This window comes from Leopardus geoffroyi, chromosome C1 (genome assembly GCF_018350155.1).
Source record: "Leopardus geoffroyi isolate Oge1 chromosome C1, O.geoffroyi_Oge1_pat1.0, whole genome shotgun sequence".
NCBI classification, from domain to species: Eukaryota; Metazoa; Chordata; class Mammalia; order Carnivora; family Felidae; genus Leopardus; species Leopardus geoffroyi.
Window position 1 is genome coordinate 73,538,048 of NC_059328.1, and position 18,179 is coordinate 73,556,226.

Sequence of the window (18,179 nt, forward strand, 5' to 3'; positions counted from 1 at the left end):
GTATGGGGGAAATGGAAGAATGTTCAAGTGAGACAGCTTGCACCGAGATCTGGTGGTAGGAAGGTGCATAGTGTGTGTGGGCAGCTGTCTCTGTGCAAGGTAACTTGTCATCTTGGTAGAGGTTTTTATCCCCTCTTTTCTCTCTTGCCCCTTTCTTATTTCCTTATTCTAAAAAAAAACAAAAAACAAACAAAAAAAAAAAAAAACAAAAAACCCTCAAAGCTAAAGTTTATATTAAATAGAGAGTAATAGTAATAGAATGCAAAAGGTAACTGCTTTTCAAACCATGTGGTAGTGATTTGAGTTAGATGAACCGTAGAATTTAAGGAGTGAACAGCCAGGACTTAGAATGTAATGCAACACCAAAAATGAAAAAGGGCTTGTGATGATGTGGTTTCTCCTCTTGTTACCAAAAATCACTCTAGCATTTATAACCACTGTCCTGCTACATTTTGATAAACCAGGGAGTAATTAAATCCTAAGTAATAAATTTCAGAATCTCTGCTTAAATTATAAATGACTCATTTTGTAAGTGCATTTTTTACCGTGAAGTTTAGTATGCCATGCAATATGTCTTTGTGTGTTTGAGAATGAATTCAGGCTGTAGAAATTCTATTAGAATGTAGAGTGACTTTTGAACTACACTGATCTCTGGTCTTTGGTATTCTAAACTTAATGACTGTTTATTCTCTTGTTCTGTGTATGTATATGTATTATCCTTCAAAGGTAATTCTGAGGTTTGGGTCTTCAGAACATTTCTTCAAGTACTCTTACCCATTTCTTGAGTAGGAAAATTATGTTCTAGAAATGAGAAATTATTTTCATTGTCTTTAAAAACTTAGTTCATATCTGTTTTTCTTTGCAGAAAGGGCTATTGCAAGACATGAAGTTCGAGAAATTGAGCAGCGACATACAATGGATGGTCCTCGACAAGAGGCAGCGCTAGATGAGGAGGAGGATATGGTGATCATTTATAACAGAGTCCCCAAAACTGCAAGCACCTCTTTTACCAATATTGCCTATGACCTTTGTGCAAAGAATAAATACCATGTTCTTCACATCAACACTACCAAAAATAATCCAGTGATGTCACTACAAGACCAGGTAAACACTTAGGAGATGAATAAATGTTTTCTGATACTTCCCCACTCTCTTTGTGTCTCAAGAGGAAGGAACATTTTAAGAGATCTGTGTGCTGACTGCAGTGAATTGTAAGTCTCTTGGGGGAAGGACCAAACACACCTTTTCTATAATTTTACATTTTTGCACAGTATTTGATACATTTCTTTGCATATTATATGTATTCAAATATTTATAAAAAGTAGTTTATGAATAGGTTTGGATTTGTGAAGAGAAAATGATGCCTTTGATATCCTTTTAAAAATATGAAAATTTTTTAGCAAGATACCCTGCAATAAAAATCGTTCTGCTGTCTCATTTTATGGTAGAGAAATTTATTTATTCATTCATTCATTCATTCATTCACTTGCTTACTTACTTACTTACTTACATGTTTGTTTGTTTGTTTGTTTCTGAGAGAGGGAGACACGGAATCTGAAGCAGGCTCCAGGCTCTGAGCTGTCAGCACAGCTATGTTCACAGCCAAGTACCTGTGTCCTATATCACTCAGTTTTGTGACTAACCTCCTGAACTTCATCTTGTCTATACTAGTAATTTATATAATATTAGCTACAAACTTCTGGAGAACAGGAATTGGAGCTTATATTTTTAACATAATCTTGCCTTTTAAATTGTCAAGAAACTTTAGATAAGCAAATGGGTAGCTATGAAATAGATTTAAGAAAAATAGAGGAAATTATCTCATGAAAAAAAAATTATCTCTTTAGCAGTGGTAGCACACATTTTCTCCACACCTGGAGTTCTGACTGTAATTATAAATAAATAGAATTCTCTATAAATATTGAAGGGAATGGGAATTGGGCTCGATGAGGAGAAAAGAAGATATTTGAAAATACTCTCTAGGATTAAATACCATATTGCAGTAGCCTTATTAGAAAGATTATTGATAGTCATATAGTTAAGATTGTATTTATCTGTTTGACAGCAGCTGAACTTGTTTTATTTGTCACAGAATTGACTCTAATCCCATTCTTAAGTATACTTAAAATCCTTACACAGAAACAAGAGAGTAACACTGATACACAAGGTTAAGATTTGTTTTCTTAGAGAGCTGTTTGTAAAGACTAATAGTATATGGCATATCATCTGCCCATATAATTCTTGGCTTTCTGCATTATCCTCAATTACTCTTTTTCATAAAACCAAAAATCTACATTCATCAGCCAAACTAAATAACTCTTCTGTAAATGAGAAGAAACATGAGCTTATTTAGCTAAGTGGGTCATAAAAACTATTCATTATGTAATACTGTATATCTCAAGGGCAAGTATCCTAAATAATCAGTTTATATGTAGTGTGTGGTAGATTTTAAATTTCTTGCTTGATTGCTTTTCAAAATGTATCTTGGTTTAAAAGGAACAACTCAATACTCACATAGTAATTTTAGATTTAGATTTATTGGTAGTATCTTTTATTATTTCTTTCTTTATTTTTTTTTAAGTTTATTTTGAGAGAGAGAGCATGTGCGGGGGAGAGGCAGAGAGAGAGAGGGACAGAGAAAGAATCCCAAATGGGGCTCAAACTCATGAATTGTGAGATCATGACCAGAGCTGAAATTAAGAGTTGAATGCCTGACTGAGCCACCCAGGAGCCCCGTAGTATTTTTTTAGAAAAGTAAAGTTATCTTGCTTATTTTGTGTCCAGCATTACAAAGTTTTATGACAGCTACAAGATATCTGACAGTGACGTTGACCATTTTTTTTTATGAAGTAAGAATCTATGGAAGCTCTCCACATACGACATTTATAGGCATCATGTAGTGATACATTTTCCCAGTTACATTTGGATGAGCTAAAGCTTCTGTTTTTCTTTCAATAGCTCATGAGTTACATGTAGACAAAAAGAACATTAAAAGAAAAGCACTATCTTTTTAAAAAAAATTTTTTAATGTTTATTTTCGAGAGAGAGAGAGAGACAGAGCACAGGCAGAGGAGGGGCAGAGAGAGAGAGAGGGAGACACAGAATCAGAAGCAGGCTCCAGGCTTTGAGCTGTTAGCACAGAGCCTGACACAGGGCTCAAACCTGTGAACTACAAGATCATGACCTGAGCCGAAGTCAGACTCTTAACCAACTGAGCCACCCAGGCGCCCTGATAAACACTATCTTAAATGCAGTGGGATTACATGATGAACAGCACTTAAATTGTGCTGTGTAGAGAAATACTTTTTAGCTCCAGTTCTTTCCTAAATGTATTTTGTACTTACTGTACTAGGCATTGTACTAAATTGTTCACATGCTTAATTATTTTTCTCAAAAATTTTAGAGGCCAAGTCCAAATATTTTGAGTCTGATATAAAACTACTGAGTGGGTAATAGCTATCTATGCATACTCTATCATCCTGAGAAGTAGTTGTCCACTCTGCTTTCCAGTTTTCATTTATTTTTGAGTATGTAGTATATACAGAGTTTGTGCTATATTCTTTGTTGAAATAGGAACGAAAAAGCAAGGCCACATCTTTGAAGAAGCTTCTTTGTAATTTACTCAGAACATAAAACATAGATGCAGGAACCATGAGGACTGTTTAAAGAAAAGATCTGGGGCGCCTGGCTGGCTCAGTCAGAAGAGCATGCAGCTCTTGATCTCAGAGTTGTGAGTTTGAGCCCCACACGGAGTGTAGAAATTACTTAAAAATCTTTAAAAAAAAAAAAAAGGAAATATCACTTCATGATATTCTCACAAAATTACTTAATGCAAAATGTTTCTTACCAGAATGTTTAATCTAGACCTAATCTTGAACGAAACAGAGAAATCCGTCTTGTTGGAACATTTTCTAGAATAATCGTCTTGAACTCTTCTAAGGTATCAATATCATGACAACTAAACCAGGTATGGTTGGGGGTGAGGCAAGACAGTCTAGAGGTGAGGATACTAAAGAGACATGAAAACCAAACGTAATGTGTGATTTGTAACTGGATCTTTGATCAAAAATGTCTGCTACTTGTTTTCAAATGGTTCAGAAAAAATTAAGTGTGTGTGTGCATATGGAGAAAGAACAAAGAGATAAGCAAAGGTGGCAAAAGGTGAAGTTAGTGAATCTTAGTGCATGAGTATGCAGATTTTGACCATATTATTCTTTCATCTTTTCTGTAGTTTAGGGATTTTTCACAATGAAGAAATTGGAATAAAAGAAGAGGGAAAGTTAGAACAAGGGATTGGAAAGATGAACATTTGAGAATGTGAGGCGTGGGAAGACGAAGCAATGAGAGTGAGCCGGAGGCAGTCTTGGGAGTTATATTTGTGAGGTGTGCCTTACTCAGTGAATAGGCAGGAATTGGCAAGAGACAGGGAATCATTTAGCTCTTGTAGTTGGAAAATGAAGTTTACTTTGCTATCATGAACATACTTCTACATTAGAGAACGTCTTGTCTTTAAAGTAACTGTCAAATAGGTGTTAAGTGGCAGCATCTTTTAGGATCTTTCTTAATTCTTTTCTACACTCATATGTTTAGGTTTGTGATCATATTTAGTCCTTTTCTAAGCATTGAAAATATCCAGAATTTGCATTCTCTGTAGGACAACATAGTGATTTTTTTTTTCCTTTTAATTCACGGTTAAGGCACCTTCTGATCTTTGCATTAATGCCTATGATTTGGTTAGTTGCAGATACTGATTTTTCAAGCGTCACTTTAGACGAGTGCTTCTTATCCTGTCATGTGTATATTAACCACCAGTTAAAGTATAGATTCTGATTCAGAAGACTAAGATGGAACATGATAATGTGAATTTCTAAAAAATCTTCCACCTGATGCCAAAACTGATTCTTCTGGTCCTTGAACTATAGTTTAAGTAGCAAAATATCTAGAACACAGGTCTCAGTGGGGTTATGAGAACGTACGTATTATAATCTTCATAGGATAGTGAAGCTTAATCTTTAAAATCATGTTCCCACCTCCCCAACCAAATCCAGATTCCTTACCTAGACCAACAGGCTCTTTTAAATCTAGTCCTCGTCCATTGCTGTATCCTCTTGTTTACCAGCCACACACTGGCCTTTTGGTTCATTGTCTGCGCCAGTCCTTTTCCACTTCAAGGCTTCTGCACTTAACCATTCCATCTTAGAATGTTCTGGTTTCTCCTGATTGGCTTCATGTTATCCTTTTAACATTTCAGCTTAAATGACATCCTCTCAGAAAAACCTTACTACCCATCCTATGTATTAAATACTTCTTCCAAGTTACTGTGTACCATCAGCGTTCTTTCTGTATATTTCTTATTACTTACTCATTTGTTTACTATTGGTCTTTTCCTCTGTATAAGCTCCTAAAGGGCAGGAACCGTGTCTGTTTTATTCATTACCATTTTCCTTGTGTTTAATCTTTAAATTTTTTTAAATATTTATTTATTTTTGAGAGGGAGTGAGCATGGGAGGGTCAGAGAGAGAGAGGGAGACAGAGAATCCATAGAAGGCTCTGCATTGCCAGCACAAAGCCTGACATGGGGCTCGAACTCGCAGACTGTGAGATCATGACCTGACCTGAAGTTGGACGCTCAACTGACTGAGCCACCCAGGTGCCCCAGTATTCCTTGTATTTAGAATGGTGTCTGAGACATAGTATATATGCTCCAGAAAATTTTTGTTGAAAGAATGAATGAGAGAACAAATGAACTTAGGTACTGAAAGCAGTTCCTAGTTGAGCATAGTACCACTGATGATAATTACTGGCAGAATGAGCCCCTTTTATCGATGGCAATGTATTCTCCCCTTACCTCAGGTGATTTGAGACACACCCACTGTGCCTCCTGCAAAGGAAAGCCTGAACAACACAATCCTGAACTTTGGTGAAGATACTGTGTTCTGTTGCTGCCGAACCTTTCTTATGTTTTATCCAGTTATTATTCACTTTTCCTTTTTGCATAGAAAACTTTCTCTCTAGTTTAGTCTCGAAAAACTACCCACAGCTGTACAATGGATATTTATTTTAAGTATAGACATGAGTGGGAGTTTGGTAGATAGTAATTATCCGAGTTAATAGTAGTATTCGTTCACTAGGTAGTAATTACAAAGTTGGAATTTGGCCAGGATTGTCAGGATGACATTGCTACTTTTAGATAGTGAAAACAAGTTCTTTCAGATAATCATAATGTTGAGATTAATCTTATTAAGAATGTAGGTCTAGGTGCACTGTTGTGAGATGGTGCTTTCTTTGCTTTTTCCTGTAGCACTGGTTCAGTCTGATTCCACCAGCAAATAAATCACAGCACCACTCCCTACATTGCTTGGGTTTTCCCTAAAGGTCTCCTCTGATTACTTGCTAGCCTGACTCTGCTTGAGTTATAAAATCTGACAAAAATCAGTTTCGGATCTGCTTCAGGCTAGCTATAAAAACATCTCTTTTCATGTAGCGTATCTAACAACTGCTTCTGAAACATCCTTCTTGATAGCCTATTTCAGTGGGGGTATGGAACTACTCTTTGAGTAAAGTCACTACAGTGACATTATGTCTTCTCCCCAAGCCACTGTTTTCAGGGTCTTCCGTCTCTTTAACTTCATTTGCCACTGTTATGTTTAGCTCCCTTCGCCCACCCCTTTACCTTTCACTAGTGCCAAGTATAGTCGGTGAGAGCGCACCCAGTGAATGCTGTAGAAGCTTGTTCACCTGATCTCGATTTCCACTCACTCCTCTGTATTCCGGAGCTTTATCTCAAGGTCTGGAGCAGAATGCCCCACTGCAGAGGAAAGCCAGAAGAGAAACTGACAAGGCGAATGGTGCAGGAGAGGTGAGAAGGCAGCCAGTGGTAGAGCGGGAGCTGCAGTGAGGTTTCCTGACAGAGGGAGAGAAGGGGGGTGGAGAGTGGAGAGGCAGGGAAACTCGGGACAAGCAGCGAAATTCATACTTTGAAAAGGAAACTTTTCAAAAGAGACTGTTCCTCAAAGGGGGTTAAAGGATGGTTATAGAACTTCAGTGGTATGTAAATGATACTTCTAAATGCTCCAACTACGCTGCAGATTAGTCTGAACCACCACTTGAACCTTATTGACATCATTTGTTTGCTTAGCACTTTTTTTCTTCCCTGTAATGAGAAGGTAAATCTCAGCTCAGCATCTTTTGATTTATTGCTGATTGTAAATCAGCCACAGCTTTATTAGTGAGACTTTAACACATCGCCCTGGTACAATGTTTGTGAGATGAAAGGGAAAAAAAACACATGCACATACGTAGCCTTCGGTGTTGTCATAGTTGGAGATTAGCGGAAGATTCTGTGCGTTTCGAGAGACTTTAACAGTAATAGTGTAGAGAATTTAAAAGCAATAACTCACGTGAATTTACCTCAGAATGATTTTAGGAAATAAAATTCAAAAGCCCTGCATAGACATTTAAACCAGGTCTCTTACTTTTGACTGACGGTGTTCAGCACCCCTTGAGGTTACCCAAGACAGTAAAAAGGCAAGAGTAAGTCAGCGGTCATTGTTGAAAAATGGTTGTCCAATACGAGAGTAGTGAACAGGGTGAATTGGAAGCTGAGAGTATAATGAATGTGATGAGGAAAATAAACAGTTTCGAGAGCTTTGTCAACAGCTTTGAGGTCTTGTAGGTTGAGGAGTTTCGAATGACTGGATCTGAGGGGTTTCCTTGGCAGTGGATAAAACCTGAAATTCTCAGTGCCCAAGTTTGTTGATCAGAAACATGATACAAATGCTATTCTCCTTTTCACATCCTTCTGGGTTTTTTCCTCCTTGTTTAAATTGAACAATAATGTATTAAGGAAGTTAGCATGTGGCCTAGAAAGATGATTGGACCAAAATCTACAGTATATGGTTCCTGAGCTCCAGGTTTTTTTATCTATAAAATAAGGGGTACAGGATCTCCCAAGTCCCTTTCACATCTAAAATGCTGATTCTGTAAACAAGAGGGTTTGAGGCTGGTGACAACAGTGGAAGATGCCTGCCTTGTTCTGTTCTCCGCCATCACTAAACTTCCCGAGTCCAACTGGAAGGCACAACCCTTTTTCTCATTTCTGTTAGGTTTTTAAAAAATTTCTTTTAATGTTTGTTTATTTTTGAGAGAGAGACAGAGTATGAGCAGAGTGGGAGAGAGGGAGACACAGAATCCGAAGCAGGCTTCAGGCTCCGAGCTGTCAGCACTGAGCCCGATGCGGGGCTCCAGTCCACGAACCGTGAGATCATGACCTGAGCTGAAGTCGGACGCTTAACGACTGAGCCACCAGGCGCCCCTCTATTCGCTTTTAAATAGTGTTTCTTGGAATGCTTTGGTTCTAGTATGCCCCAGGCATCACTGCGTGGGTAGGAGGAGACTGAGTAGGCAGGGTTTATTCTGCCCCTGTCCTCACTTCTGTTTTATGTACTGTGGGAGCTTACAAGGCAGTCTTTAAAAGTTCACTCTATTTCAGTACACTTTTTTTCCCTTATTATAAAAGCAGTGAATATGAGCTATATCTTTGCTGAAGAGCTTTTATACACCTCAGGGCCTCCTCTGCAAAGCACTACAAAAACAAGCTTCGTGTAAATAAAACCAAGCAGAAACTCCTGGGCCTACCCATGCTGGAGGCTTGCTCCTCCATGTGGTCGGTCCATTGACGTGCCATCATGTGGAGACTTGTTAGAAGTGCAGAATCTTGGGCCCCACTCCAGACCTGCTGAATCAAAATCTGCATTTTAACAGGAGTCCCAGATGACCCATTTGCACATTGAGTTTGAGAAGCCCTGCAGCAGTCCAGATCAGCAGTCCAGATATTATCCAGCTTCCTGGGCTCTTCACCTCACGTTGAAGGACACGTGCTGGATAAAGTATGTTCTTAGGAGGGTTCAGTTTAATCCTGACCATCCTTAGGAAAGGTGGAAGAATGAGGGATGCTTGAAGTTTATATTTATACCTAACTCTTATTTCCACCTGAGTCTTTTACCACAGTGTACTCACAGTTTGTACCATTGATCCGCTCTAACATTTGGTTTATGTACTGGTTTACTGTTTTCTCAGATTCCAGTCTCCTTTCATTTCTCTCCCACACCATCACATCCCCATTAAATCTAGGCTTCTGGGAAATAAAGCTGAGTTGCTAACTATGCCTTAAGTACCCTTAAACCACCATTTCCCATTCTTTTTCTCTTTTCCTTCTTTTCTGTTTCCCCCTCATTTTCGGCTGAAGTAATGGAACTGATTTTCACAGAAGCAAAAGCTTATATGAAATAATTTACTAGTAAATGGCAGTTATAAGGACTTTTTATATTCAACATGTAAAATTGTTTAAGGATTCAGTTTTTGGGTTATCTAATTTTTCATTTTCTGTTTGTTTTTCATTTGCAATTTGATGTTTTTATTTGGTGCCTTCCTTAAACAGATAGGAAAGAACATGAGAAGCTCAAATCACACATTTGGCTCTTTTTTTTTTTTTTTTTTTTTTTTTTTGGTGGGGAACAATCATAAATATCTGCTAAAATATAATTTTGTATTTTTTTTTTTTTTGAGAGAAAACAAGTTGGGGAGAGTAGGGGGAGAGAGAGAGAGAATACGAGAATACGAGAATATAAGAATCTCAAGCAGGCTCCACACTCAGCTTAGAGCCTGACATGGGTCTCGATCCCACTGGGATCATGAACTGAGCCGATGTCAAGAGTTGGATGCTCAACCAACTATGGGGCACTCAGGTGTATTTTCTAAGGCAACATAATTTTATCATCTACATGATGGTAGTAGTTTTCAGATTTAAGGGTGTTGTGTGTGTATAATAAGATAAGGTTCGTATCACTTCCCTTCCAAGAGGGAAGTTACTTCTTTTCTTTTTTAATTTCTTTTTAATGTTTGTTTATCTTTAAGACAGAGCATGAGCGGGGGAGGGGCAGAGAGAGAGGGAGACACAGAATCCAAAGCAGGCTCTAGGCTGTCAGCACAGAGTCCAACGTGGGGCTCGAACTTGTCAACTGCGAGATCATGACCTGAGCCGCAGTCAGACACTCACCTGACTGAGCCACCCAGGCACCCCAGAACTCTATTTCTGTTAGCATATGAGTTATTAATGCTTCCCCTAAAAAATAAATTTCCTCAGAACCTTCTGTTTTTCCCTAGTTCACATTCTCTGACATATGGCTGCTTCTGCCCTGTTTTGTGCTCTGCCCTACCAACAGGCCTTTTCTAGGAGGCAGCCATCATCATTCAGTGCTATTAATTTATTGACTAATCTGGTAGAAGTGGTCCCGAATATTTCCATATGACTAACTATTCTAAAATGTAAATGAAAGATTGATAAATTGTCAGAAGTATGCAATTGATAGGCCTGTTCTTTAGAGGCTGTGGTCACAGCTTGCAGATGCTTTCAGTGCAGTTTAGGGTGCTGGGCCCCCTACTCATTAGCCCTTCTCTACCCCCTAACCCGCCCCTACACTATATCTAGTACCTAGAAGATTCTTAGCCACTTGCTGTTTATCATTCAGAAATTTGCTTATCAAAAACAGATGCCATTTTTCTTTGAGAAATTGTGTATCACTGCTCTTTTATAGCTGGTGATACTTAGGCTTATCAAGTTCTGTATTAACCAGTTCTTTAAATTTTTAAAATATATTTGCAGTAAAAGAATTTTTTTATTAACTAATCTTTTGCATACTTTTAATTCCAGCAAATTAAAATAGTGATAGTGACATAATTAGATTTTAAAAAATTTTTTCTATATCACATCTCTAATTTTATTAACCTTTTTTATCAACCATCTTATATCTTTAGTTCTTTAAAGTTCTCTGATTAATCATCATCTTTAATCATTTTGGTTTAAGGATTACTTTTTGTTTCATTTGTTGAGCCATTAATACGATTTTTTGTGAATAATGAGTTTCTGGGAGTCAAAAACAGACTTGAGCGCGTGTGTTGGTACCTCCCCTCCCCTCACCCCTTGTGAATTACTCACTGTGCAGCATTGTAAATGATTGCATTGTGTGGGTTTTTCAGGCTTCTGTCTCACTCTTTTCTGAGTGTGGTGATAATAGCTCTCTCTATGATGAATTGGTAATTACAGATCACACTGTGCTCTCCTTAGTCGAAACCTGTGTTTCAAGCTCTGTAATTGTCCAACTGGTGTGATTTGTTTTAAAAGCCTAAATGGAAACTATTTTACTATCATCAAATTTCATTTTTCTTTAAGTTGAACTTAAGTAATGAGTGTGTTCTCCTATTTTAGGTACGCTTTGTAAAGAATATAACTTCCTGGAAAGAGATGAAACCAGGGTTTTATCATGGACATGTTTCTTATTTGGATTTTGCAAAGTAAGTTATACCTGAAATGACACACTGAAGAATGCTTTGTACCTTAGCAACCTAAAAAGACACAAATGTATCAAATTGTTACTATTTTGATTTTTAAAAATGTACTACTGGCTTGCCTTTGCCACTTTTAGATAATGTAATTTAAATATACCTTCTAGTGTTTTACTGCCCTCTAGTGTTCATAAATTGAAAATTGTCATATTAATTTTGGAAATTCAAATTAGACTAAATGCAGGTAATACTCTTTAAAGTTATTTATCATTATTCTGTTTATGTGTCTTTTACAACCAAATGACACTATTTTAGGAGAGCCCCACGTTTTAACCTAGAGGCCAGTCAGATTCTGACTTAACACATCATTGACCGAGAACTGAGAAAACAGAGAACCCCATCACACAGTTTTTGGTTTCCCAATGCCTCTGCATTTCAGCCAAGACATAGAAAAGTATACACTTTCTTTTAGGCCACCTTGTGTTTGTTTTAAAATTGTGGTGTATTCAAAAGACACTCTTAAAAAGATGGTAATTTTCCTTTATGGTGATTTGTCTGAAACGAGATAAATAATTCTCATTTTCCATATTTTTGGGGTGGAATGGGTTCAGGGTATTCCTATCGTAATTCTCTCAAGAAAAGTTCATAAAACTCCAGGCATTTGCATGGTATGCAAGTCCTGTGTGACTCCCCCTGGAGTCTGTGCCATATTAAGATACTGTTCCACAAACTGGGCACAAGGTGTATTCTAAACATGGGCTACTCTGTGAATCCATTTGAATGTTTTTTCACAGCACATAGTGTAGCATTATATAGTAAAACCTCAAATCCAAATCTTTTCCTCAATAACCTGTACTAACTTCAAAGACACATCTAAAATGTATTTTTAAAATGATTTAAACTCAGACATGGTCCCCTCAGTCATTTCATTAGCAGTCATGACTTCAAAGTAATATACTGTCATGTGTTTGTCAACTCCAGAGAACATTCTGTGTAAAATTTGAAAATTAAATTGATATCCCAGTCATTTTAACTTCTTGAATTTGAAAAGAAAAAGAGTTGAGTGAATTATTACTGATTCAGATACTAAACCTTAACTTTTTTTTTTTTTTAATTTTTTTTTTTTTTTAACGTTTATTTATTTTTGGGACAGAGAGAGACAGAGCATGAACTGGGGAGGGGCAGAGAGAGAGGGAGACACAGAATCGGAAGCAGGCTCCAGGCTCTGAGCCATCAGCCCAGGGCCCGACGCGGGGCTCGAACTCACGGACCGCGAGACCGTGACCCGAGCTGAAGTCGGACGCTCAACCGACTGAGCCACCCAGGCGCCCCTAAACCTTAACTTTTTGAAAAGCATGTAACTAAAAGGGAATCTCCAGAATATTATGTACATGAAATAATATATTCTTATTTCTAGCTCTACAGTACTCAAGATGTTTCAGTAAAATGGTAGCTTTAAAGTTAGATGTACATTTTTCTGTAAATAATTCATAATGCAATATTGAAAACATTTTATGGGCAGCTTTAAAATAAACTAATTATTTTTTCCTTGCAGAGGCACTGAACCAATTTCATAAACTCGATTCATATGCATATTTTCCCTGAGGGCTGCATTATCCTTCAATTGAATGTTTGTTACTCTTTCACCTAAATGATTTATTTTTTCCAAATACAGCTTGGTTTCTAATACTTGAGGTTTCCATTATTAAAATAATATATTGAGTGCTTTTGCTTTTGGCAAAAGTCTTGTACTTGAAGCTCTGGTATATGCTAGGGTTCTTGCAGATGAAAAAGTTACAAAATTTCTTGAAAAGATTAATCTCATTTATTAAATACTAACGAATATTTAAGATTTTGAGTATTTTCATAATGAGTCTCATGCTATCAGAGGTTAAAAATATTGTAAAAAATTTCAACGGACTTTTACAAGATTTTAAATAAACACCTAAAAGAAATCACCTAGAGGAAATGTATTTTGATGTATAGCATCAAGAACTATAGTAGATGTAACTAGTATCTTTTAAAATAAATTTTAGTGTAACAGGCATACTCACCATGAATGACTAAGAGGAAAGAAACATAACCTTACTAATTTTTAAAATACTTTATTCTTCAAAATGTATTCTGGACTGCCATAGTACTTTGTGGAGTCCACTAAAATACTTGCCTTTAGGAGAAAACATTTGAATTTGGTGAAACAAATATTTAATCACATAGCTTTTCATTTGTTTTAAAAGAGTCCCTGAAAAGCATATAAACTCAGTATGTCCCCAGAAACCCAGGAAGCAAGATAAAGAAAAAATGAAAAGTGGTTTCTGGTTTAGACCAATCACTAAGAAACACACATTTTATATGTAAGCCTATATGTGCTCAAGCCATGTTTTGGTTATATTTATCTGGTTTTATTCAGGACTTTAGCATAATAACAGAAATATCTTTGTTCCAAGTTTGTATTCCTGTCCTGTCTTGCTCCTTTCTGTCTTAGTCTTATTTTTGATTTTTTTTACTCTCGATTTTTTTTAGCATATTTCCTCATTCTTTTTAGTGTACAATTATGTTTTTTTTTCTATTCAGTTAGTGAACACCATAATTTTAAAATAATGCAGATATGATCATTAATGTCATGAATGTAGAAATTTTCCACTTAAAAAATTGTATAGGTTGGACATTTTCAAAATGTCTTAGAGTATCGGCCACATGAAGTTGAATAAGTTGTAGTTCTTGTCTTCAGTGAGTTCACTGAAGCCCCATTTTTCCCCCGGAATTATGTTTTATTATAAACAGTGAAAATATTACAGATCATCCTCCCTTTTAAATTCATACTCCTAACCAGCACCATCTATTACCTCCTCTTTGATTTTTTTCAGATTTTACAAAATAAAAACATTAGAACATCTCTTTGGTTTATTTCAGTGACATTTGCCTTTATAGTGAATAATATTCAGCTAAAAGAAAACTGTTCATGCTGGTTTCGATCAGACTGCTGAGATTGTCTATGACCTAGCTACCTATGGCTAACATGTCGGTATCTGTCTTAGCTATTTGGAAATGATTTTTGGTACAGCAGTTTTATTCAGGTACATGTCAGGTGTGTACCTTTGTGGTTGTCCCAGGAAAGAGTATGGGTTTTTATCACTGTCATTTTGTTTGTCCACATCACCCCTGTTGTCTTTTTCAGAACAATTAAGGTAAATCAGTAAAGCACAGATACGTCAGGACAAGAGACACATAACTGAGTGCTTCACTAGGTCTAAGGTATCCTAGAGAGTAATAAAGTGACAATATTTTAGGCCTAATATAGTTTGTTGGTCTATAGATTTATGTGAGATTGTCCATTTTACCTTGTAATTCTCTCCTGAGCCGGTTGAAGTCAGCACCATTTTCTATAGCTTTCAACAAATACGTCACAACACTAGAGAAATTCCTTATTTTAATCATTACAGGCAATATGCGAGAGTTGCCTTTTTGTTGACCTCCTACCACCAGCCCTTTTTACAGCACTGATCCTGTAGACTGCTAGGGAGCTGTCTCCGAAGCCAGCCAGACCTGCAATTAAATCGCTTCGGTTCCTTACCGGCACGTTACTTCAGGTCTGCGTTTTCCCCGTTTATAAAGTGAAGATAATTAAAGTAACTACTTCGTGGTGGTTGTGAGGATTAAATATGATAATGTATATGAAGCAGTAGGTTCTGTGTCTCATGCAAAGCAGTGCTATGTTCTTTTAAAATTCTGTCTCCTTTCGTTTACCACATTGTCCTACCGGTGTTTTCTTCTTCTCCCTACCTGAACCTGTGCTGGCCCTTCCTGTTCCCAACTAAGGTATTGCTCAAGACTCTTGTGTTTGCCTCCATTATTCCCTTTTGGGAAGTTTACCTGTGTTTACTTATCAAGACATCGAAGCCAGAACCTAGAGTCCTCTTGGACAACCCTTTTCTTCACCACATACTTTTTAATTAGTCACCAGGTCTTTTGAGTTTGGCTTCTTTCACTTAGCATAGACTTTTGACATGCATCCAATTTATGCATATTGGTAGTTAATTCTTGGATGAGTAGTATTCCATTGTGTGCATATGCCACAGTCTTTATCCATTCACCAGTTTCTGCATACTTGGGTTTCCAGCTTTTGTTGATTATGGATAAAGCTGCGGAAACATTTGCACGTAGGTTTTCTTGTGTTTTTGTTTTTTAATCTTTATTTATTTTTGAGGGAGAGAGAGAGAGAGACAGAGCGTGCACAGGGCGGGGACAGAGAGAGAGGGAGACACAGAATCCGAAGCAGGCTCTAGGCTCTGAGCTGTCAGCGCAGAGCCCGACATGGGGCTCGAACCCACAATCCGTGAGATCATGACCTGAGCTGAAGTCGGACGCTTAACCGACTGAGCCACCCAGGCGCCCCTGCACTCAGGTTTTATGTGAACGTATGTCTTCGTTTCTCTTGGGTAAAAACTACAAGTGGGACTGCTAGATTTTATGGTAACTCTAGGACACTGCAGAACTTTTTTCATGTGGCTGTGTTACTCTGCAATCTCACCAACAATGTATGGGAGGCCCAGGTGTTGTGTATTCTTGTCACCAGTTGGTATTGTTAGACCTTTTTTTAATTTTTTTTTAAATTTGGGCTATTTTAATAGACGCATAGTAGATGAATGCCCTTTTTAAGAGATAAATAATTACTACAAAAATCACAACATCACCAGCGGAACCAACAAATACCCACAGGTCATATACTATTTTCAAAACAAGATACTGGGAACCTGCCACACTGGGGAGGATTTGAAATTTCTGTGAACCCTTTAGGGCTAAGAGAGTCTGGAATAAATATATATTAGATGGGAGTGTCCCATCTAAGCAGTGAGACTGCTGCTTTCCTAGAGATGTTACCCCTAGTATGAAGCAGAAATCATAAAGCATTGTGCTTCCTGAAGGCTAGTCAGCCCTCTTTGAGATCTGTCCAGCTTGTTGAAAAGGTTCCTTTCAGATGTTCTGGGTATGTACTTGCTCTATTGACAATTCTTGATGCCTGCTCTTCTATCCGAAATATGTAGGGTGTGGTTGTAAAGAAACGAGCCGAGTTTGTGTCCATGCTTTGTCACTCCACATATGCTGATGTGGCAAGAGCAAGGTTCCTAAAATGTCTTCTTACCAACCTGCTGCTCACATTGGACTTTTGCCTTTTGATCTTTATAGAACATTACAGATGCCTACCAAATGATGCTGTTCTTTTCCTAGGAAGATCATGTTCTAACAGGTCAATAATAATAGTTTATATTTTTTGGAATGAAGATGGGTTGTCTCTTCTTCCACCTGAGCCCTCCTGAGGAACAGTTCAGATGCCTGGTCAGGTTAAAGGCAGAGTTTACAACCGTAGAACACTTCCCCCTGTACAAAACTACCTGGTTGGCAAAAGAATTAAACCCACAAACCTAAAAGTATGCCTGTTTCCTAACCAGCTGAGCTAAACAGTCCAGATGCTGTTTTTACCATGCCTGTTTTCTGTTAGAATCTCTTGCTTTCTTGTCTGTGTAGCCATATCCTACCTTATAACCATACCCTACCTTATAAACAGTAGTTTTATCCATCTTCAGAATGAGTTTCATTCATTCATTCATTCATTCATTCATTCATTCATTCATTCATTCATGTATTTCATTGAAATCATACTTCATACAGGTAAATGCCATCCAAAGCCATGTTCCAGAAAGTCATCTTCCAGACAGCAAGGAGAATTTGGTAAAGTGCCATATCCCCTTTTCACTGCCACTTGGTAAGAATTGCTGTCTGTCCCACATGTCTGGGACTAGGGGGAAGGAAAAAAGAGGAAGCAGTGGTGGAAGATGATACGGGAAGGAGGTAATTCCCAAGAGAATGACTCAGAGTCGTCAGTGGCTAATAATGGAGAAGATGGTAAGGGGGTTCCCAGGAAATCCCACAGTCTGAAGATTGGAGCCCTTACCCCACGATCTTGTACTTTCCCTTCCTTGTTGCTTCCTGTTACAAGATTTTCCACTTATTTCATGTAGCACCTGTGTGTTCCTGATGCCTCCCCACCTCTTCTCACTGCTGAGTGCACTGTCCCACAGAAAGGCTTCCTAAGTGGTTACTTCCCAATAGTCTGTTCAATGTAATTCTGTGATATTTGACACTCGTGTGTCTAGTGCTGTGCTGAATACTAGGAACAAAGCCATGAACAAGAGGGAAACAGTCCTGCCCTCACGGAGCTTCTACTGTAATACCCAGTGTGACAGTGCCATATATTTGTAATGATATTGTTTCGTCTTTTAAAACATTGTGAATGGGGGGCGCCTGGGTGGCGCAGTCGGTTAAGCGTCCGACTTCAGCCAGGTCACGATCTCGCGGTCCGTGAGTTCGAGTCCCGCATCAGGTTCTGGGCTGATGGCTCAGAGCCTGGAGCCTGTTTCCGATTCTGTGTCTCCCTCTCTCTCTCTGCGCCTCCCCCATTCATGCTCTGTCTCTCTCTGTCCCAAAAATAAATAAACGTTGAAAAAAAAAATAAAAATTTAAAAAAAAAAAATAATAAAAAAAAAAAAAATAAAACATTGTGAATGGGGCGCCTGGGTGGCGCAGTCGGTTGAGCGTCCGACTTCAGCCAGGTCACGATCTCGCGGTCCAGGAGTTCGAGCCCCGCGTCAGGCTCTGGGCTGATGGCTCAGAGCTTGGAGCCTGTTTCCGGTTCTGTGTCTCCCTCTCTCTCTGCCCCTCCCCCGTTCATGCTCTGTCTCTCTCTGTCCCAAAAATAAATAAACGTTGAAAAAAAAAATTTAAAAAAATAAATAAATAAATAAAAAATAAAACATTGTGAAAAAAATTTTTACTGC

At 38.0% G+C, this 18,179-nt stretch overlaps 1 protein-coding gene across 3 annotated transcripts in view; it reads left to right on the forward strand.

The window, feature by feature from the left end:
- HS2ST1 (heparan sulfate 2-O-sulfotransferase 1) overlaps positions 1-18,179 on the forward strand; it is a 176,004-nt gene that overhangs the window by 136,861 nt on the left and 20,964 nt on the right. For all 3 annotated transcript variants that reach the window (XM_045478155.1, XM_045478154.1, XM_045478156.1), the window contains exons 2-3: positions 866-1,104; positions 11,267-11,352. In XM_045478155.1, coding sequence (XP_045334111.1) covers positions 866-1,104; positions 11,267-11,352 — 325 coding nt within the window. The remainder of the gene's footprint in view (positions 1-865; positions 1,105-11,266; positions 11,353-18,179) is intronic.